General features: G+C 35.2%; 1 protein-coding gene across 1 annotated transcript; it reads left to right on the top strand.

Annotated features, from left to right (window-relative positions):
- Positions 1 to 8,989: 8,989 nt before the first annotated feature.
- On the top strand, positions 8,990 to 10,679 carry LOC143565999 (uncharacterized). Its single transcript, XM_077052801.1, has 2 exons — positions 8,990 to 10,010; positions 10,113 to 10,679. The coding sequence occupies exon 1, from the start codon at positions 8,992 to 8,994 to the stop codon at positions 9,973 to 9,975; it is 984 nt and encodes a 327-aa protein (XP_076908916.1). The 5' UTR covers positions 8,990 to 8,991; the 3' UTR covers positions 9,976 to 10,010; positions 10,113 to 10,679.
- Positions 10,680 to 24,819: the final 14,140 nt, after the last annotated feature.

Here is a 24,819-nt window from a genome sequence, read left to right as displayed (position 1 = left end):
TCCAAAAATAAGGTTTTCTTTGGTCTCTATACGCAAAATCATGAGGCTATGCCCATCGCGATACGTGATGGACATAAAAAACGTGAAAAATCAGGTTTTTCCTATATCTTCTATTTTACGAACTCTAATCAGTTATTACGACATCCAGCAGCTGTTAGGCGATTTTGGGTGAATTCCATGGCTACCAGTCATATCTTGATCAATCATAATGGTCTTCCTCATCATAATTGAAGATCTATCGATGACGATGCTCGGCTAGTCTCTTCTAATCATATCCGGGATGTAGAGTATTGTATTTTTCAGTAGTTTCTCATGTATTATAATTAGAACGAATGATTTGTAATTGTTATTGATTAATCTGTGAGTATTGATGTTTAGTATTGATGTGCATTTGATTAGTTTGTCGGTTATTATAATAATTGCTTATATGGTTAATTTATTAGTTGAATACAATGAAGCATACATGAGTCCTTTAATGGGTCACACTGGCAAAGACTGTTTGATAACTAGTGTTGTGTGTTAGCGATTATTGATGCCTAAGGTTTATCTCGTTAGTCAGTTTCTATTCATTAATGATATATAATTTGTTAAGTTGTATGATATTGTTGTTCAGTTGCTTACTTGAAACCCATGTGTGACGCGTCTTCGTTAATTGTTTGAGATTTGTTTATATGCTTGCTTAATATTAAACTAAAATTGTTTGCTTGTGTGATCAGCACTATTAATTGTTACTTCATAATCTTAGAAATTTGTTGCATGTAACATTGACCACATATTTCTCGTTGTTCGACACCTTATTTACCCTAACTTGCTTTTAGGAACTGATTTTAATTGTTCTTTTATTAGATAGTGACAGTCTAGCATCACGTTATCAAGCCCATGTGTCATGGTACAGCAACCCAAAATGAGAGGTCTTAGATACAAGTATCACTTTTCACCGAAACTTGACCTGTTATAACCCAAACCCCAACCTGAACTAACTTAACCTAAACCCTAGAAACGACTAACTTGAACTTGAACCGAAATAATTCAGGTTGGTTTGTGGGTCCAATTTCTGATTTTCGGGTCGACCCGAAAAACCCGGATTAACTTTTAGTTTAAACCCAAATATATTTTTAGGTATAAATTGCCTAAGCCTTAGTCGCTAACTTTACCATAATCTAACCTAGATCGATTCTTCTCATTCCACCTTTTATGGATCAACTATATGGATCAACTATATGTGTTAACAATCGTAATCGAATATCCTTTTCATGGTAGATTAAAGATGATTATGTTTATTTTTATATATTTAAATTTTACTCTTTTTGAATTTTTTTATTTGGTTATGTTTTATTTGGTTGTTTACGTTACGATACGAGTGAATAAAAATATATTGCTAGACTTTTTTTTTAAAAAAAAAACAATTCCTTTTATCTAGGATATTTGAAAACCGATCAATTCAATACAAAAAAACCCGAAACCTGAACTACACACCTAGTCTTAGACCATCCACATTCACAAACCAACCCAAACCAATCTTTTATTATAAAACTAATTTATCTCTCTTTTACCTTTCCAATCCTATCAAACCCAACACACTCATTAGCAACCTAATCTTCATTATTTTTTTTTCAATAAATATAATTTATAACTATTTTTCTAAATGGCTAGAAATATAAAAAATAATGGTTTTATATTAAAAATACTATATTCATCACACAATTTAAGTAAGTAATGTTAATTTTATATTAATTTTTTTGAACTAACTCATTTTATAATAAAATTTATACATGTACGCTCACAAAAAAATATTGAAAAAGACTGTGCGTTTAAATTTTTATAAAAACGTAATTATTAAAAGTTATTAGCAAAACTCAAAATTAGACATAAAACAAATTATTGTTAAAGAATAAAATAAAGAAAAAGAAATAAAAAATATACACACTCATATGGTGACATATGACACCAATATAAGTTGCAAACTAGCTTACTAGAACAACTTAGTTTGCCATCAATTCAATGTTTTTTGATATTTTTTTATTCTAAATAGTGTGACAAATTAACCAATGATGGTTTACTAATGAGAGTAGTCTTAGGAACAAGTCATGTTGATTAGGTATATATTATTATCTAACTAGACGGGTGCCCGCGCGATGCAGCGGGTGTTTGAATATGTTAATCACGTACAAATATAAGTGTTTATGGTTCGGTTAAAACCTTGAAATCGTTTAAATCGATCATTGGTTTGACTTCTTTTTTCTTTTTCTTTTTTACTTTCGATTTGTTGGTCGGTTTCAAAATTTTCAAAACGTAGTGAATGGTTGGTTCGCGGTTTACATCGGCAACCGGCCATATGAAACCGGAAACGATTGTAAATTAACCTAATTGCAATATGATTCTTTTTGTAATCTTTGTTGTTATTATTTCACGTCCTATATCTTCCATTAATATTTACCATTTATTTGGCTAAAATTATCTTTTTATTTATGATCATCTCAAGTACCATATTATGTTGGTTTCTAGTTAAAATTGTTGGTACATTTAAATTATTAATTATTTTAAACTAAATTTATTATTAAAGTTCAAACTGTGAAACCAAACTGGAACCAGGCCGTTAGTTACGATTCGGTTTCAACTTTCAATGGTTGATTTTGGTTTTGGACGACAAAAAATCAGTATTAACGGTTGGACTCACAAGTTTAACCAAAACCGACACTGAACACCCCTACGTAACATATTAATTTATTTAAAATGAAAAAAAATTACAACAATATCATATCCAAATTAAAGAGAATAAAATTCTCGTTTTTATGGTGCAATTTGTTTATAAAAATATTAACGTATGAAAATGCTATAGTCGTTTAAAAATCATGGTTGAAAAGTTAGTTTACAAGTTAAATTAAAAACATAATATGGTTAAAGATGAGGGACCAAACTTGTAAGTTGAATGTATTGTGTTTAAAAGACATGTTTACCCTTACTAACACATGTACCTCATGCTTTAAGTTTTGTAAATTACTTAAAAGTGAGTGTATTAATTTGTCCTTGTTTGATGTATTATATATAGTCTTAAATATCGAATACACAATGAAGTTGTAAAAATTTCGAGTTATATAACACATGATTTCATGTAAAATGTTGGTGACAAATGGACAATCCAGATAAGGAGTTGTCTTGAGAACATGAATCTTTCTGTTAAGTTTCAAAATTTTGTGGGTCCTTTATTCTAACCAACAAACTATATCTTTTTTAAGTTTTTCACGTTCTTAACTTGATATTGTTTTAAATTAACTTACAAAATATATATTGAAATTTTAAATCTCGTCAACCTAATTTATTTGTTTTATCTAATTTTTATAAACAAGAGAAAGTTACGAAGGCATAACAATTCTGAAATGAGGGAAAGAAAGAAAATGACATGACAAGCAAGAAATTACTAGAAAAGTCTTGAAATCCCATAAAAGGAGAAGAAAGAGTCGTTCTCATATCCGCTCTTACTTCTGGACTTTCTATTCTTGTTCGATCCATCATAATATCTGATTTGACACCATCCTACCACTTTCATATTCTCTTAAATCTCCACTCACTTATGACCTACTTGCAGGGACTTGAGTTCTCTAGCGGAGACCCAAGTTCGATATCTAATTCTGTCACATTTTTAAATTATGGCAATGGAGAATTTTTGCTAAGGCTTGCGAGATTGTCGATTCGAACTCCAAGTTCATCTGAGTTTTCGTCCCACCGTATGTTACGTAAGAGAAAAAAATTCCCGTGGTGACATAACGATCGTCAAGTGTCAGCATGCGGTATGGTTTTCTGGGGGAACGCCCAAGCCAAATTCTGAAGCCAGCGTGAGCTTAGTTAAGACAATATAATCTCACTTGAATGGGAAAACAGAGCTCTCCAAAACCAAATTTTACACGCCTAGTTAAGACAATATAATCTCACTAGAATGGGAAAACAATATAGGCGCATAGTTAAGACAATATAATCTCACTAGAATGGGAAAACAGAGCTTTTCAAATTTGAAGAGTGCGATGGCCTATTAAACAAGAAAGTCAACGTTTAAAAAAACAAATATATTAATAGAAAACACGTTAAAAATATCAAAATGGGTTACCTGTTTAGTCACCTAGTGGATATATCTAAGCTATATAAGGTGAATAATTTTAAATAATTAGAGGGAACACATGGTGTGTTATTCATGAAAATTAGAGCATCTCTAATGGGATTGCTTAACTATATCATGTGAAGAGAGAGAAGGAGAAAGGGTGTTGAAAATTCAATACGGTTTCTGTGAAGAAAAGGTAAGAAGAAAGGAGAGAGAAGAAGGTTTGAGTGAGATAGTGGATAAATACGGGAGAGAGAGAGAGAGTTTGTGTTACAAACCTCTCTATACCATTTGGAGATGCCCTTAAGGCTTAAGGAGTTAAGGGTTGTTTGGTAGTCTTTTAATGATTTTGTTAAAAGGATATGCGTGAGTCATTTAGAGATAGAGCGTGTTTCATTCACTAAAAAGACACATCTTAATACTTATAAAGCATCCTAATGGGAAGTTTCAAAACATGATGAATGATTCAGAGGCTACCCTTAATAAGTCAGGCCTCTTAATAATTCATTACAAGATTACCAAACAACTACAAGTTGATATTTTCAAAAATGAATAAATTAAGGGTTCTCATAAAATGTAAATAGAAAATTATGTAACTTTCTTATATTGTTTTTTTATATCTTCATTATTCAGAGATCTTGTTATACTGTCCGGAGACCAGTTGAAAACAATATGATTCGGATCATCACAAGTTATATATATAGTTGTCCGTTGGTGTTATTATCGGGTCAAAACGCATTTAAATGGGTACACACCTATATGACTTGTATGTGTTTAAACGATCGGTATGTTTTTGAAATTATTAATTAATTATCAGTGTTTCTAACTATTTATGCTAATACTTTTAAATAAAACTAAACAAATGACTGAAAAAGGGACATGGATATTACTGTAAGTAATAAAGAACAACCTTTTTTTTTTTTCTGAGTGTAAGGTGGTGATAATGATAGGAAGATGAGTAGAGTGTTAAAGTTTACCTTCATTAGCGTGTGGTTGGTCAATGCTCATATTGTTTTCTTTGTTGTTTACATTTCCTTACAATTATATTTATTATATGATAAACAACCAAGGTAAGTAACAACCAAACTCACTAAACAAAAAAAATAAGTAAACAATCAAAAAGGAAGTAAATAAAAGTTTACACATCAAATGACACAAATTGCCAAATCACTCCATTCTCCACAGAGAATCCAAGGCTACTTGCAAAAATTAGTAGCGGTGCTCTTGACTAAAACTGTATGACGACCAACCTCCTCCGCTTGTAAGCTATGATATAGAAACTTGTATCGTGCTGAATAATAGGCAGAATCTTGTGCCGCGTCAATTAATAGGCTGAATCTTGTGTCGTGTCAAATTATTGGCGAATCTAGTATCGTATCAAATAATCGATACTAACTTTTTACGCATAAAATAAATAGCTAGAATGATATTTGACACACAAAACTAGACATTGCACAAGTAGTGTAAGCTTATAGGACTCGTATGCTAACTGGGGCATGCGACTGGTATCATTCCATGACACGACAGATCTGACAACTATGCGTACTTGACTTATATAACTTTTATAGGTTAAATCAAGCTGGTATTAGGTTTAGCGGTTTTACCGCAAGGTGTGTGACATAATAGGATCTAGCCAATTTTCATACTGAACAACCGTTTAATAAGTTTAAATACCATTTAACGGTTACTCATTAACATAAGAAAATATTGTCACAATGTAAGTTGCGTTTGTGAAAGCGTAAAAACAAAAATATGTTCAAATGTTCAAAATATTATTGCACAACAAGGCCCTAGACACTAAAACAACATAAATCAAATCATGCTTAGTTGTTTGAAGATAACTGTGAGACCATGATGCATCCTAAATCCTAAAGTGTGCCTTAGCAACCTGAGGAAGATATGCTTAAAGTGCCAACACTAGGCATGAGATAGGTACTGTACCGGCCCCGGTCCCGAAAATCACAAATTTTGGTACCGGTACCGAAATCTTTGGTTCGGTACCGGTACTGAGACGGTACCAGTATTGAAGGTAAAAAATATCGGGAAATACCGGTACCGATACTAAATCTCAAAACTTTGGTACCGATTCGATACCGACGGTACCAAATTGGTACCATTTCGGTACAGGTACTGATACCAATCGGTACCAGTCTCGAATTTGCTCATCCCTAGTCAACGCAATAGTTGGATAAGTTCACATGTTTTATAAGTGAATAAATGTTTCAAGCGTTACCAATAAAATCAAAGTAAATATGTGATATCTAATCTATGTGCATGCTACTAATAGTGTTTCACAACTGAAGCTGACTATTTAGTTTGTTTATCTTTCGCCATGTCTTACCAAACAATGGCAATGTGTTAGGACAATTTACACCCGTTTTTGACTCCCGGTCGTGCTAGCATAACCAACCCGGGTTGGGTTCGTCAAACCCAATAGTTCTACTGAAACTTCCTCGTTATACACTGTATATAAACAGTTCGAGGGTGTAAGGACTTTCGGTTTTGTAGTGTGTACACTATAGTACACATGTAATACTACCGTATAACAAACTCTCACAATATTTGTGTATATGTTTCCTCCATCAAGAAACTAGTGTGTAAAAGAGAGAGGTCGTGAAACTTACCTTAGATTTGCGTGCTAAATAAATAGCAAATATAAACCAGGTTTTGCACTAACGGTTACGTATTACAAGTAATCCCATAAGTGCGTGTGTTCATGCAATTTGATCAAAAAAAAGTGCCCAACAATCTCATTGTCCTAGAGTTCACGCAATGACTCACATATACAAACAAGTTTAACCCGATAACCTGTTAGTGAGTACATTAATTTCAATAGTTTAATTAATGAAGTTTTAACATGAACCGTTAGCCAAGTATAAACCAATAGATCAAACGTACCATCGTTTAGCACAAATTCATATTCTTATTTATAATGGCAGAATTTGACATGCGAATACGGATTTTATTAGCTGATCAAATCGTAAAGTTTTGTGTTAAAAACTTTATCACAGAAGACCACATATCTTAGGGTTTTAAAACATTTTTTTCTATATATTTCCAATACACATAAAAATCAAGAAAAATCTACTAACACCATAAGGTAACAACAACTTATCTAATGTGTAATATAAAGTTTTGATTTGGTTAAGTATCTAATACTCAACAAAATTGAGCAAGGCCAATGCCTAACTCAAAATATCAAGTTGAGGAAGTAGAACCAACTCATTTAGACTTGTCAAAAGAAAGTTATGATGTCGGGAATCCTGGTTAGTGAACCAATCTCTAAAACAGCTTTGACACATGCACTTGTAAATTCATAAACATTATTCAAAACTCGTCTAAAAATCACATAATTTACCTTTATTGTAACTAGACTCAAAGTACTACATCTTAGAACCAAAATCGATCAAAAATACTTTGTTATCATCATGATACAATCACGTTAAGAAGCATATACGAATTTGCTAACAATCTATTAACATCAAAACTTATGTAAATCATGTTTATGACATACATAGGGTTCTAATGGCATTTGGTTCATGAAGTTAATCATGGTTTCAAGTTTTTCAAGACCCCGGGTTCCTAAACGTCAAATAATATATGAGCTTGATGCAAGAACTGGGTGGAGAAAACTTGTATTAAATGTGAAGCCGCCGTGTACTTTAAAGAAAATTCCTTTGAAAGTCATGCCACATGACTTTCATAAGGATTTTAACCGTTGGTACTACAATGATAAGACGAGTGAAGCTGTGATTGTGCTGGGTATAGGAGATTGTGTGAGATTTATTCGAATCTTTGATTCGAGGTGGCTCGTGAACCTGTCTGAGGCTGATATTCATGTGCTTTTCAAGAATCAAATCAGATGGGTTAACAACAAAGATAACGAGCTTGCAATGCAGTTTCAGCGTGTTATAAAAACTTGTTTTGCTTTTGGAATCAATTTCAGAGCTTTTTGAAGTGATAAAGACAAATCACGAGATTGGGGGAGTTTGTTGATGAATATTAAGTCGTCTCGGTCTTTGCTTAACTAGTTTTGGTCTTTTGTAATAGTCGAGGGACTAAAATGTAATTATGGTAAGCCTATTCGCTAGGGTTTTTCTAACGAATGGGGGTTTAAGCTGTGTAGGCCATACGCTGGATATGTCAGTGTATGGGTTTAGTTTATTAGAGGCCACTTGCTATGGATGTTAGCGAATGGTGTAGCGTATGTGATGGCATTCGCTAAGTATGCTTAGAGAATGAGCATGAACTACATATAGTTTGTAATCTATATTCTAATTAACAAATCAATCATTTATGTAAGATCCAGTGTCCAAACTCTGTCCGGTTGTTCTCTCAAAACACACAATAACACATAGTAACCCTAATTGACCATAATCGACTATAATTATAAGACTAGATCTAGATAACGTATGAACCATGAGTCCTCATTATCGTCGAAGAAGTTTGAAATTTCATTGCTTCACGCCAGAATTAGAAAACAGAATACACATTTCATTTATTCTATACCGCTCATGTCCATGTACGGTTTTTGGAGTTGGGTACTCTTTAAAAGTAGTCTCTCTATCTTCTAGGATAAATGTATGACATGCATATATTCTATGCTTTTGAGACTATCAATAATTTTAGTGGATATGATTATATATTTAATTATTGGTATTTATTTCGATACATGCCATTGTGGTCCTTTTAGGGTGAAGTACTAAAAAGGTTTTTAGCATTTTGGGAAATAAAAACGAGCACTTAAATTGTGCCCTAAAAGGGGAGATGCAAAGCGATTAGAAGGTGAGGAAATCTTCACATTCAAACTAGCCTCCATAGACTTTAATCAACCAACCTATGGCAGAACCTCTCAATTAATTATTAATAGTTTCCAGTATTTGTTTCTAAAATATTCGATGTTTTCCTCAAACCATGTTCAACAGCTTCCTCCTTCCATCCATGTATTTCCTCCTTCCACCTCTTTCTTTGACCTTGAAAAAGACGGTGTTCACTTCAACCATCACCACTATCACCACCACCTCCACCACCATAACAACCAGTGTGTCAGTGGAGAGTGTTTTTATCATGCATACAACACTCTTGCTCCTCCTCCTCAGCAGATGCAGCATCAGCAGCCTTGTAAAGGCTCAGGGTTTCATTATTCTGATGACAACAGTAATCTTTTAGAGTCAGTAATTTATCCCTCTAAGAAAAAGGTCCCAAACATGAAGAAAGATGGGCACAGCAAGATCCACACAGCTCAAGGCCCTAGAGATAGGAGGGTCAGAATGTCCATTGATGTTGCAAGAAAGTTCTTTTATCTTCAAGATTTACTAGGGTTTGACAAAGCAAGCAAAACCCTAGATTGGCTCTTCACCAAGTCGAAAACCGCAATTAAGGAGTTGGTTGAAGAAATGAAACACTGTTCATCTCCTGGTGCTACTGATAAATGTGAAGTTGTTTTTCAAGAAACCCTCAAGACAAGATCAGATGAAGAAGATAAGGGGAAAAAGAAGAAACCAACACCCAAGTATGTAGACGGAAAAAAGAAGCGAAAATATAGATCTGTAGTTGACGTGAATCACTCAAGGGCTGAGGCGAGAGCAAGAGCTAGGGAAAGGACTAAAGAAAAACTGCAAACTAAAAAGCTTGATAACGAGTCAAAGAATGTTATGCGTGATTGCTACCATTCTCTAAGTCCATCAAATTTAACACAACAATCAAGCTTTTGGAGTCAGATTGAATCAAAAAAGGAGTGTAATGAAAGGACTGGTGAGTCAATTATGAAACCAAAAGTCCCTATGTCATCTTCTGTGTTGTATGGCTATCAGCACAATGTTCTTGTGCCAAATGATCTAAGCTCCCAAGTCAAGTACACAAGTTTCCTAAATTTGCATTAGTTCACAAGCAGCCGTGTTTAGATTCACAAGATCAGGTATATTAAATAGTTTTTCACCTACTGACACACGTATCTACTTTTTACCGAATTGGATTAAGCTTGATCAAAGTGATTGTTGTATAATTGTTTGGATAACAGAATGTAGGTTGAGTGAGAAGATTGTGATCTCCACCAAGAATATTTGATGGATCATCTGGAGTTTAAAGATGTAAGCCCATAATTATGACTAAATATTAACGAACTTGATTAATTGAGATCTTTGATTTATTGCATGTAAGGATTTAACAATCGTTATTTAGCTCCATTTTCTAGATGATCTATACCTTAAATGTCTTATAAAGTATTGACTCATAACTATCAAGGTTATATTATGCATTTCAGATGTTTAAAACATCATGATGCAAACAATGATGATGTTTTTTATATGAAATCGAAATTGTAATTTGTATTTAAATCAGACCAAATGAATCCATTATAGACAGATTGAACTATTTCAACGATTTGGGAGAAACATTGCAGCACATCATGAAATAGTAAGACAGTTCGGTTATAATCGATGAAAGATGAAATCTTCAGCAAAAAATTCCATAAGTAAGACCACTAGTCTGGGTTGCCACTGATCAACCTAACTCACCTGTGAAGCAACTTGTTAGTGTTGAACCAAGTTGCTACCGACGACCATTTTCCATTGATGCATAGTTGCCACTGATCATAGTTGCCCCTGATCTCAGTTATCACTAGTGATATTCATTAGTTCCCAATGATCATTATTATGCAACTTATAACTAGCCATGTATATATGAAACATTTCCATCACAGTTTCTTTAAGGCAAATTGAAAGCTAGAGGATCAGGTCCTGAGCCTTGTCAGGTCTCGTTGCAAACGCACCAAGTGCACTGTGGCCCTTTGGAACCCACCAATATTAAAGGGCCTTAATTGTCCTGTAAAACACTTGAGGATACATATGGTGTTTAAAATCAGAATAGGCTTGATAAAGTGTATACTCCACACCTGTTAACTCAAGTAGATTTTGTTCCAAATTTTCATTTTGTGACTTTTGTCAGTAAATCCAATTACCACAAGATGACGTTTATGACACTAATTCAGAAAACGTTTATGTACTTGATTCTTAAATTGTAGCATTATATCTGTTGAAGTTAGTTTAATTATATCTGTTAAAGTTAGTCTAATGGGTTTGAATGGCCGGACATAGTGATAACCATTTGGGTTCATCATGCAATCTTTGCTTAACCCATTTAACTTCGATCCAGTTAAAACATTTAACTCCTATTGTAATTTTACATCTTCGCTTTTCCACCAAAAAAGAAATGGACAAGTTTGAGCATTTCTTTGATTTAATGATATATCCATCCATGCACTGTCGAGGATGTTGTACGTTTAATGTATCTCTTGCAGATTTATGAAAGAGCTCATAATTTGAATGTTTGATCTTACTATAGCTTTAATTTGTATGTAAAATTTAGTTTTATGTTGATAATTATAGTCCAACCACTATAACAAAATAAATGGTTATGTCTCTTATTTTTTTTATGCAATGGTATAATCTTTTCAACTTATTGTCTTATTCAACCTACATACAAGTAGTTGATTTTAAAAGAAGACCGATAAAATTTAGAGATTTAATTGATAAATTAAGAAAAAAAGAAATAAAATCATTTTATCTTTCTTTGTACAAGAGAAAAAAAGGTTTAAGGATTTAATTGAATGCCAACATAGCCTGTAAGCGACTCTAGCTTGGTGTGATCAATATTTCTTGTTATATATATAGTGTTGAGAACCAGATCATTGATCATACGCATAACGACGTTTGATCATGTAGTGATTTGATTTGGTGGTATTTGATAAACCAATATACGTATAACTAAGGATGGCTTGTCTAAAAATTGGTGCAATACGTACTAACTTGAAGGACCCGAATGACTAATATATACGAAAGTATAATTATGGTGTGGAAAATCTTAACGGCGGTTTTTAAGGAGTTTGAGGGGCAATTTAGTTTCCTTAAGAGTACGTTTAAGTTTAGTTTATGTTTATATTAATGTTTAAGATAAAGTTTGTTTAATACAGCAATTAATTGCTTCCTTGTTTTGAGTAAAATTAAGATTTGGGTGTTTTTTATACACCCATCAAGAGTTTCGTTTTAGTCTGTATTATGCTCTCATTTATTATTAATAAAAAGTCACATAATGTTTACGCAATATCGTGTTTTATAAGTTCAACAGCTCAAGTGTATGATAAAATAAGCTGAACCTTGGGCCTCAAGCTCACATAAGGTCCACAACTTTTAAGGTTAATTAATTTCGTTTATTTTAGGTTTCAATTAAGTAGAGCCTAGAATTAGTTTGTTTGGTTAAAACTCGTTCACTCTATTATGTAGTGTGATTATGTTTATAAGAAATCGTATAAAAAATGTGTAATTATATTTTAAGGTGTAGGTTTTTAAGAAAAAAAGAACATATGTTTTCTTTTCCTTTTGTAATGTTAAATATCCTCAATGTTTATTAGAACATGCATAAAAACCAATAAAAAAGAAGAAGGTTCAACCTGAAAGATAATAAAATGACTGAATTGTTTTGATTGATTGGCTAACAGCCGATTACAATAGAATAAATAGCACTAGGATCCTCAACTGACTCCTATAATTGAGGATCAATATTATGACCAAATCAAACCAAATAATATAAAGATAATGTTTCCTCTAATATTCCCCCTCAGCTTGAACGTGGATATGCAACGACGTTTAAGCTGGCTCGAAACGTCTCGAAAGAGTGTCTTGGAAGGCCCTTGGTGAAGATGTCGGCATATTGTTCCGAAGATGGGAGGTGAAGGACTTTGATCTGACCGAGTTGAACCTTTTCACGGACGAAGTGGATGTCCATTTCCACATGCTTTGTACGTTGATGTTGGACAGGATTTCCAGATAGGTAGATGGCAGATATGTTGTCACAGAAAACGACGGTGGTTTTGCGGGGCGGGGCTTGAAGCTCAAGGAGCAGGTTTCGGAGCCAGGTAGCTTCTGCAACTGCATTTGCGACTCCCCAGTACTCTGCTTCTGCACTAGACCTCGAGATTGTCGGCCGACGTTTCGATGACCTGGAGATGAGGTTATCACCGAGGAAAATACAATAACCAGAAGTGGATCGGTGAGTGTCTGGGCAGCCTACCCAGTCGGCATTCGAGTATGCCGTTAAGCTGTGGTCGTGGGAAATGGACAGGCGGAGTCCGAGGTCAATGGTGCCGTGAATGTAGCGAAGCACCCGCTTCATGAAGTCAAAGTGTGAGTCCCGCGGAGCATGCATAAACAAACAAATCTGTTGTACGGCATATGAGAGGTCTGGCCTGGTGATGGAAAGGTATTGAAGGGCGCCGGCTAAACTGCAGTATAGGGTGCCATCAGGTAAAGGAGAACCTGCGTTGGCACTTAATTTGGAGCTTGTGTCCACCGGGGTGTGGCATGGTTTGCAGGCGGTCATATTTGCTCAGTGAAGGATGTCGCGAGCGTATTGAGATTGGGCAAGGTGTACCGACTGATGATCCCGAGTGACTGTAATGCCGAGAAAGTGGTGTAAGGACCCCAAGTCTGTCATGGCGAATTATTTAGACAACAAGGTGATGATACGTGTGAGAAGAGTGGGTTGATTAGCTGTGAGTACAATATCATCTACATAGAGTAGAAGGTATGCTCGTCGACTGCCATTGGTGTAGATAAAAAGAGATGTATCACACTTGCTGCTTCGAAACCCCAAGGATATAAGGAAAGTTGAAAACCGTGAATACCATGCCCGCGGAGCTTGCTTTAAGCCGTATAGAGATTTCTTTAGACGGCAGACGTGATTCGGATGGTTGGTGTCTGCAAAGCCAGGTGGTTGATGCATGTAAACAGTTTCTTGAAGTGTGCCATTGAGGAAAGCGTTTTTGACATCCAACTGGTGTATCGGCCAAGAGCTTGATACAGCAAGGGATAGAACCGTACGAATAGTTGCTGGTTTAACCACCGGGCTAAACTTCTCGGTACAATCAACACCTACCGTCTGTGATTTTCCATTACACACCAGACGGGCTTTGTAGCGCTTCAAGTTGCCATCGGCATTGAATTTGTGGCGGAATAACCACATAGATCGGATGACAGGATTGTTGACAGGCCGAGGAACTAATTCCCAAGTATTATTAGCCTGCAATGCACTGAATTCATCGTTCATAGCACGTAACCAGTTATGGTCCGATAAGGCTTTGGTGTGTGAGTGCGGGACAGGTGAAATGTTGGTGGTGGCAGCGAGATTTTATCGTGGGTTCGGTTTGGAGATGCCACCTTTGGCGCGGGTCTGCATGGGGTGGGCGTTAGTGGTATGAGGGGATGGTGAGGGGAGATGTAGAGGGCTGTGGAGTGTGGTTGGGTTGAACTGTAGTGGTATTTGGAGTTGGTGAAGGTGGGGTGGTGGCAGTGGAAACCACGGGTGGGGAAGGAGAAGTGGGTTCAGTAGAGGATGAGTTGAGGTTGGGGTTATTTGGGTTGAAAGATGTGGACGGGGGTTGGGCAGTACGGTAAATGGATGGGAAAAATTGGGGAGTGATGGGGGTGGGGTCATCAAGAAATTTGTAGGATGGTGTAGGAGGTAGGTCTGTGAAAGGGAATGTGTGTTCATCGAATACTACATGGCGAGAGAGGTGTACTCTGCCAGTAATTGGATCATAGCATCGATAGCCACAGAAGTCGGATGGGTAGCCTAGAAACACACATCGTGTAGAACGGGGTAGGAGTTTGTGGGCTGTAGTAGCAGTCATGTTGGGATAGCAAGCACATCCGAAGATTCAAATGTGGTCATATGTGGGATGACGGAGATATAGGGCAAAGGCGGGTGTTTGAAAATTTAGGCGTGTGGTAGGTAAAATGTTGTGTATGTAGGCTGCGGTGTGAAGAGCCTCGACCCAAAATGTGGGCGGGAGGTGAGCATGGACCAAAAGGGCTCTTATGATGTCATTTAGGCGGCGGATCATGCGTTCCGACCGACCATTTTGCTAAGAGGTTTGAGGGCAAGAGAACCGAAATACGAGACCGTTTTGATCGGCAAATGTTTTAAAGTGATTATTATTGAATTCTCCGCCAAGGTCACACTGAAAGGTTTTAATGGGTAAGTGAAACTGGGTTTGTATAAGTTTGTGAAATTTTGTAAAGGTGGTGTATGTATCGGATTTGTATTTAAGTGGGTAGACCCAAACATAGTGTATAAAGTTGTCGACCAAAACCATATAATATTTATAACCTGAGTTGCTAATGACAGGTGATGTCCACAAGTCACAATGAATAATATCAAATGGTTTAAAAGTTCTAGAAACTGAATCCATAAATGGCAATCGTTTACTGTTTGCAATTTAACAAGATGAACAAATAGATTTAGCAACAGTTTTATTAAAAGAAATATTAAAAGTGCGTTGCAGATGATCTAACAAGTTCGCTCCGGGATGTCCGAGGCGATCATGCCATGATGAAGTAGTAGTGGAGGAATGCAAGGCAAATTCTGGCTTGGTGAAGGGGTATAGGTCTCTAGTGCTATTGTGGCGGGAAAGGAGCCGTCCATCCTTGAGGTCCTTCAAAGAAAAAACAAAAGGATCAAAATCAACGGAAACTTGATTATCAATAGTTTTACGTACAGATAACAAGTTTTTAATAACACTTGGGGCATGGATAATGTTGTTGAGGGTGTATGTTTAGTTAGGGAGGGTGAGTATGCCATTACCGGAACCCATAACTGGTAAACGTTGACCATTACCAACGAATATAGGGCTTGGAGGTAATAAAGATGGGGTAAGAATAGTACCTGGATCGGATGAGATATGGGCGGAGGCCCCGATATCCATGTTCCACTGAGGATCATAATAGTTTAAGCTTAGAGTGGAGAGTGCAACTCCAATGTCGGTGGGGCAGAGAGCATTTCCGGGGTAGTGATCGAATCCTGGAGGAGGTTGCGAGTTGGTTTGCTGGGCTAAATGGGCCTGATGGGGAGAAGTGTGTTGGGCCGAAAACTGTTGGGGATAGGAAGATGGGTGAGAGAGGTACGGTGTGGGTGGAGGGGTCCAGGAAGGTTGTGGTGGGTAGTTGTAGTTGGGTGTGGTTGGGCTGTTGGTATTGGGTCGGTGGGTGACCCGTAGGGTTTTGAGGGGACTGGGATCTCCAGGAGTTCGATGTAGGGTGAGTATTAGGGGCAGGAGGCCTGGAAGTTCCACCTTGTCTTCCCCCACGAGAAGATTGGCCACGACCCCTGGCGGCTTTAGCCGGGTCATAGTGTCGACCTCGATACCCGTTGGGGTAGGGAGATCGTAGCGGGTCAGACTGAACCGGTCCATTGGTGTGCACCAGAGCCGTGTCACGAGTGGTGTTTGAGATCGTACCGGCTCTAGCCGTGATGTCTGTGTCGAGTACCCGTGCAAGTAGTACATCGGATAATGTGCTGTAGATCCATTGCAAAATGAGTGCATCAATTTCGGACCATACAGAGAATGTTGGGTCGGTTTCTGCGGGTGCGGCAGTGCCATCGATATGATGAAGAACTTTGTAGGCACGGGCATGGAGCTTGAAGAGCTTTACCCAGGCAGAATATGTGACTTTCTTACCATCAAGAGTGTTTATTTTGTTGTTGATGTGGTGACGGTATAGGGAGGGTGTAAGGGTTGTTTGTCAGTAGGTGGAGTATTGGTGGAGGAGGAGGAACTGTCGGTTCCGGTCATGGCTGCCGATAGAAAAAAAATTTAGGGTTTGGGAGGTTTGGCTCTGATTACCATGAAAGATAATGGAATGACTGAATTGTTTTGATTGATTGGCTAACAGCCGATTACAATAGAATAAATAGCACTATGATCATCAACTGACTCCTATAATTGAGGATCAATATTATGACCAAATCAAACCAAATAATATAAAGATAATGTTTCCTCTAATACAACCGACTGTCCTTGACAAATTATGTTCCATTTTTTTTTAAATATGGAGACGCTAACATTTAACGTGCAACAACTATTAATAACTACTGTTTTACCAGCGCAACGGTAATAGTAAAACCCAAACGTTGTCTGTCAAAAGTGTTGAGGAAGTAATCGATGCGAATTCGGTTAGTTTCGTTACATGTGTTATTGTACCAGAACTAAAACCAAAATAAAATGATAAAATTTGAGGCGGGCCAATGGGGTGGCTTCAGCCGGTAAAACTCGGACGTTGGTAAAACCCGATCGTTATTGATCCCGGGCATTAAGGCAATTAGTCTACACAAATTCGGCTGGTTTATGTTACATTCGTGACTTTACCGGAGCTAAAACAAAGCTCGTTGAGTCTACTCGAATTCGTTCGGTTTCCATCATGTTTGTTACGATATCGGTACTAAAACAAAACAAAATAAAAATTTACATTAATTCGGTGGGTTTTCGCGACGTTTATTACGGACCGAAACTAAAACAAACCAAAAATGACCAATACGGTGCCGCAAAGTTGCCCAATCGAAACTTTGGGGGCTTTGCGACATCGAACTTCTTGTTTGTATTATATAAATATAATATAACAAATTGTTAAGAGCATTCATATTTTATCCATCAACTCTTTACATATATATAAATTAAAAAAATTTAACTAAAACTAACTATATTCCCTTCAATCCTCCATCATTTTTCTATACCACCAATTCGTTACAGTGGCTTTTTAAATATGAAAAACTACGATTATCATTTGTCAAATTATTGTGAGTGTATAAAAACGAATACGGGTTTGTAATTACAGCTGTGTTGCATATCAAAAAAATAGCTTTTGTAGGAAAGTCATAGGAAGTTTGCTACAACATACTTTTGTAGGAACTTTGTAGGAAAAGTTGTTGGAAAATTGTTGAAAATGATTTTCAAGCACGTGTTTTTCTCACAAACTTGTTTTGTTGGAAAATTGTGAGAAAGTGGGTTTTCCAACAAATTTCTAATGAAATTCGTCGTGAAAAAATGACTTATTTTCTAGTAGTGTAAGTAATATAAAGATAAACAAGGTATGTGATGTAAAAGGTTTTTTAAAATTAAGAGAGAAAGTTTGATAAATTATGTTTAATGAAGTTATATGATACAAAATAACGGAGGAGATGTAATTAGACTCTTTTAAAAAATTGAAGTTGGGTACTAGTGCAAAAAGCTTTGATAATAAAAAAGACAAGGTAATAACTTATTTTAATTTTCTTTTGTTGAGAAATATATGTCAAGTGGAAACTAATGACACACACATCAGCAGACACAGAAGTGATTTGCACCCAATATAATAATTTGATGGGGAACATGACTTGTTGAGGAGTTAAAAGATAAGAGAGACAGACATGAATGTAATAACTGACTTTCAGGGAATTAATTGGTCCTGTCAACATTAAAATAATATCCAATAACGTCTTCTGAATTTCAGAGACAAATCAACTGCACAATGAAAAGAAAGATCAAAACGCCTTATTACTGTTACTGTTGTTGTCACACAATTTGGCCGCCAATAACGCCATGAATGAATGTATGGCTAGTTCTCAAGTGTTAACTGTTTTCCAGAACACCGTTAAAAGAAGACGAAATCTAAGTGTCAGAATAAAAGTTTGAGTTACAGAAAGAAGATTTGATTGGTAGTTACTTGATTTTTGCGTGATGGGATTGCTGATAAGGGATGGAGTGCTAACTGCTAAGTGAAGTACTATTCATATGTCAGTTATCATCTCTTTTTATTCTGTGCGAATTAGAAAATCAGGTTTCAAATTATAACAACATTCAGAGGGGTGTACGTGCAACACTTAGGTTTTGGCTCAAAATCATAATCATAAACAACGTGTCAGTTAATCGATAACCATAACGTACCTATTGGCTATGGCGGATTCGATTAATAGGTTTTAAACGGGTCGATTAACTGTGAATTTGAACAGAACTAAAAATAGCTCAAAACAAATATTGGCCAACATTTGGGACTGAAAAATTTGGCAAAATCGATAAGCAAAACACAATATTTTGAGTTTGAAAACTAACAAACCAAAAGGTGCCTTTTATTTTAGAAAAAGTAAACCTGTATGAATAATAGATTTGCATATAAAATCAAACTGTTGAACGTTCAATCAAATCAAATAAGAACAGGACCAAATGGTTTGAAATTTTGTTAAAAGGTGAATTACTATTTTCCTTTTTTATTTGTGAACTCGCTTTGAGACCGTGTGATACACAGGATAGTCTAAGTAGGGGGTGAGCAGAAAACCGAACTAACCGAAACCGATAACAAAAAAAATCGAAAAAACAGAACCAAAACATTAACCGATGGTTAATTTTTTAGTTTTTCGAAAAACCGATTTTTGGGTTTAGGTTCGGTTATCCATTTTCAAAAAACTAATCCGAACCAATTAATCGAACATATGTTTTCTACGTGTTTTTTTAAGATGTTTTGACCGGAAACAAAACACCAAAAGAATCCACCATTGTCGGTGATGAAAATTATGAAGATGATGAAGATTGGTCTAAACTTTGAAGATGAATAAGATAATGAATGAAGATTCAGGCCAAAGCTTTAGTGTTTTTTTAATTAAGAACTTTGTTGAATTTTAAACTCTATTACTCAAACAACTTTGTATTTATTTGGTTCCATGTAACACGTGCCTATTTTTGTATTTTGGATTCGATACATATGAGGTACACTATTTTTTTAAATTCTTTCTTTCTTTTAATGTCTACTCATAATAAAAAAAACCGAAAATAACCGAAAACAAAAAAATAATCGACAACTGAATGACCGAAAACCGATTGGTTGGTATTCTAAAATAGCCATTAGCTTCGGTTTTGGTTTGGGTTTCATCCAATAACCAAACCGAACTGTACTCACCCCTAAATCTAAGTTATATATATATATATATATGTTTAAGCAATAAGTACATAGTGTACTATACATCTATCTACACAATCTAATAAAAGAAAATTTACATTTAGAGTTTACAAATTTAGTTGCAAAACGTCAATTTGTATCGTCATCGTCATCATCATACTCAGTAAAAACCACCAATAGCAAATTTATGGTAGGGTCTGAGGAGGGTAAGATGCAGACAACCTTACCTCTACCCCTTAGGAATAGAGATGCTGCTTTCGGTGAGACCCCGGGCTCGAAAACGTCAATTTGTATATAACTTTTAAATTGTATTCATGGCTTTTCCATGTTTATGCCATACTAAAAGTTTAATACTTCATAAATATTTAAATACCTCGACGTATATAGCATTTCCCTTAAGATAGTTATTTGTCTAACCAGTTGACCCGCAAGTCATTTGTCTAACCAGTTAACCATTAGGGATAAACATGACCTGAACCTACATGACCAAGAATCACGAATTGTAAGTAGGAGTGTTTATGGTCTAGTTTTCTTGGTTAAATTTGTATGTCTAACAACGAGCCACCAAACCGTTGGTAACGGTTTTTGGTTTTTGCAAACCAAAACCAAAACATAGAATTCTCAAACTGAACCAAACCAAACCGTCAGTAACAGTTTAGTTTCATGATTTAGGCTCGTTTGGCTTTTATACAAGTTGTCCAGAATGACATACAACTAAAGTTGCCAATAATTTTCCAGATTTTAACAAGATGCCAAATACGAGTTGTCCAAACAAGCTATTTTAGAAGTAACAATGCTACATGGAAAAAATTAATACCCAAGTTGCCCAAATTTGAAAAAAAAAAAAAGTTTAGAAAAAAAAATGCTGTAGGGCTAGGGATTTGAAAAGTGTGTTTAGATTTTAATTTAATAAATGTAGAAGCTTGGATTGACATGTTGTTCCATTGGTCCTAGCCATTTTCTTCTTCACTGTGAATATATTTTATGTATGAATATATTTCACTTATAGTTCAAACAATGTTTAACATAATTATGTCTAATAAAGTAATAATACATTTGTATATAAGATAATTTAAAAATTATATATAATAAACTTATACAGTCCGATCTGGTTTTATACGGTTTGGTTTTTGGTATAAACCGTAAACCAAACCGTTCGCCACGGTTTGAGATTTTTAAGACCGATAGGCCGAAACTTATGAAAAAAGCTCAACCATGAAACCAAACCGATGACCGATTTGAACGGTTTTACGGTTTCAACCGAACTGTGTACACCCCTAATTATAAGTATTTATAGTTGATTTCCTCCGTCTTCACCCATGTCAATAAAAGAAAAGAAAAGTTAGAACAATCACTACAAGGTGTTATAGCAACAAATATTTACCTACACATGCAAAGGTTTAGGTAAATACCTACACATATTCTAATCCTAATTGGTGCCACTTTTATCATAAGTTTAACGTACGCCGATACTATTTTCCATGTTTACAAAATTACGTTTTAGATTTAGTGTCGCTGTACTATTTGAGATTAGTTTGTCATTTATTACATATAATTTTGCGATTACATATATTTGATCTTAAAATTATGTACAATAAAGGGCAAAATTACTCTTAAATAATATTAAATTAGTGTTTTATCAAACACGCTGCAATGGGGTAGGTAAGTAAAACTCAGGTAGTGATAAAACTTAAGCGTTGAGTCAGTAGTCGACATGATCAATTTAGTTAGTTTCGGTTACGTTCGTTATTGTAGTGGAACTAAAAGCAAAAGCAAAAGCAAAACAATATATTATAAAAGTCGAGGTGGACCAAAGGGTTTGCGTCGGTCGGTAAAATTCAAGCGTTGGTAAAACTCGATCGTTATCGATCCCGTGTGTTGAGGCGGTTAGTCTATCAGATTCGATCAGTTTCCGTCACGTTTGTTGCTGTACCTGAACTAAAACAAAAAAATCAAAGTATGTTTTTTTTACGTTCATTATATATGGTACTAAAACTAAAACAAAACGGTGTTTCTACGCGAATTCAGTTGGTTTTGTCACGTCCATTACTGTACCGGAACTAAAAAACCAATTACAAAATTGGCATTTAGTCATTTTTCATTATATTCGTTACGGACCGAAACTAAAACAAATATAACAAAAATATCAAATGTCGTCCACCAATAAGGTGCCACAAGTGGCCAATGAGATCCTTGCAACAATAAAACTCTTTATCTAACTATCTATATAATTGTCTACTATAAAATCCTACGTGTCGCTCTCAGGTTGTTTCTCCCATTCTTTAGAGCCACCAGATTGCTTGATTTCTAAATAGAGGCTTCTAATGCATTTAACCCGAATTCGTGGGTATGGATCTCACCAAACCCGGATAGTGTTTAAATGGGTTATAACATCTCATATATTTATGAAACTCTTTCATAATCAAACAATAATTTTTGCGGGTCATGGGTCTCACCAAACCCAGATAACTCCTAAACGGGTTATAACATCTCATTTATTTGTGAAATAACCTCTTAACCCTCAAATTGATTATAAGATCTCATTTATTGGTAAACATTTTTATCATTAAACCCTAATTTAATCTAACTCATTTACATGTTCTCTGTTGCTGTTCATCTCCATCGCCGGTTAACTTCCGATACTACCCACCATTGTCAACTACATCAACGTCCCCTTTTTTATCAGACAACTATTTGTGTTCATGTTTATTCATTTACAAAAATCAACATGCGCTTCTCCGTTTATGTTTGTTTGTTATAAATCTAAAAAACCTACACATCCCAACTGAGAAAACTCAAACGCTAAAAAATATAATAACAAACTAATATATATGTATTAAATTAAAACAAAACTACTTTAAAAGAATAAAATATATCATCATAAAATATCAAAACGATTAAAACAAAAATTTGAATAAACCCTCGTAACACGGGAGGATTAAACTAGTTGTATATATTAGATAATGTTTAAAATAGTTGATTGTTAATAATTTTAAAATTTTAACTTATTCGAATGTTCTCAAATGATCTTGGAACATTTTTTACCAAGAAAAGGGAAAAACAAAGTAGTCATTCGTTTTATTTTAATACAGTCTGATTCATTATATATGAGTAGTTATTTTCATTACGTTAAAAAGTCGTGTCAATATATATAATTGTCTATAAAAAAAATTTATATGTTATTCTCTAGTCGATTCCCCTCTTATAAGTTATTCTCTAATCGACCATCGGTTCAGATCAAGTCACCCCTTACCTTCTTTTTTATTCATGGAATTCTGTCCGAGTCAATCTATTTTCATCTTCATCATTCATACTACCAATACCATGTCAACCTTCATTCAAGGCTTAGAACGGATGTTACTGGTGACAGATTAATAATATATTACGTTATCTTAAATTTATAAAAAACATGCCTGATTTAAATTTTTTATCTTAATGCTATCTGCTACAAACCAGGGTTAAATGTTCATCATATAAAATTTATTTCAATATTTTTTATATAAATTAAAATTTAAATCCAAAAATATATTCCCAATATTATAAACGATTAATGAAAAGAAAAAAAAATCTGTAATACGGGGGCTAAAAGCTAGCTAGGGTTTTTTTGTTACATTAAACAAAAGTAGGATTATCTTCAATAAGTGATTATTTTAATTATGTTAAAAAAAGTTATAATTTAGAGTTAATTACACAGATGCTTCATGTGGTTTGCATAAATTTCACGTTTAGTCCCTAACTTTGATAAATTACATGCATGCTCCCTAATATTTTGAACCTAGTAACACTCGTACTCCCTTGAATGGATGAACGTTAAGTTTTTCAGATAAGTGGGTATGCAATTACTATTATACCCTTAATGACAAACAAACACCATAAATAAGTAAAAATGGACGTGCATGTTTCTTCTCCAGCACTTTAACGCCACCTAACCCTAACACTTTCTTCCAAGTTAACCATTCAAAGTGGTTGTTTATTTTAATGTTTTATAAAATTATGTAATTTAGTAGGAGTATTCAGTCATTTCACACATAACTAAATGAAAAAACTAACGTTCATTCATTCAAAGGAGTATCCATGTTATGTTTTACAAAATTCTAGGGAGCATGCATGTAATTGATCAAAGTTAGGGACCAAACATGAAATTCATGCAAACCCAGGAACTCAGGTAACATCCATGTAATTAACTATATAAATTAGTATATTTTGTTACATTATATGAAAGGTTTATCCAATTAAAAAAGTTGTAGTAAAATATTAGTGTAAAAATTGAGACCAAATTAGTATATTTTGTAAATCCTGAGTTGTATGGATTCTCTTTATAAAGGAAGAATACATAAAACTTGGGAGGGGTTTGCGGGGAGGGGGGGGGGGGGTGTTAGATTACTCGGACCCACATTGTAGTGTTAGCGAATACCCTGGATACACCACCCCGGTTTGGATAAGTAGTGTAGCGGGTAAGTGGGAGCGAGTATATGTACTCGGGTGAACTTGATGGATTGGTTGACTTGAGATAGCATTATCATATTGGTTAATTTTTGAGTGTGTACTTGGGTACACCACCCTCTTGAAATGAGTAGTTTTATGTTGTACATTTTAAGATGACTCTACCTTATTGGTTGATTAAGTCAGTAGTTTGGTTGACTGGGTGAACCACGCCTCACCCCTGATAGTCGTAAAAAGAAAACAAAATAAGGCAATAGATATGAAACACCATCAAAGACTAAGACCAAACTTAAAACCATCAAACAAAATGGTTTAATTCCCAAGATGGATCGTATGGGAGCCAAACTAATATGATTTGTGAAGCAAAATGAGGATTGAATTCATTTATAGACTTGTCACATCCCACCTCATGTTTCTTCAAGCTTTGTTCTTTCCTCTTTTGATATATGCATCAGTCATACCATTCGGGCTTCCGTGATCACATTTCAAGCCTTGTTAAATTATTCAAATTAAGGCATTACGTGT

This window comes from Bidens hawaiensis, unplaced genomic scaffold (assembly GCF_021521415.1).
Source record: "Bidens hawaiensis isolate Kalapana, Puna unplaced genomic scaffold, B.hawaiensis_p1.1 tig00022671_1, whole genome shotgun sequence".
Lineage (NCBI taxonomy): Eukaryota > Viridiplantae > Streptophyta > Magnoliopsida > Asterales > Asteraceae > Bidens > Bidens hawaiensis.
This window is presented reverse-complemented; position numbering and strand designations above follow the sequence as displayed.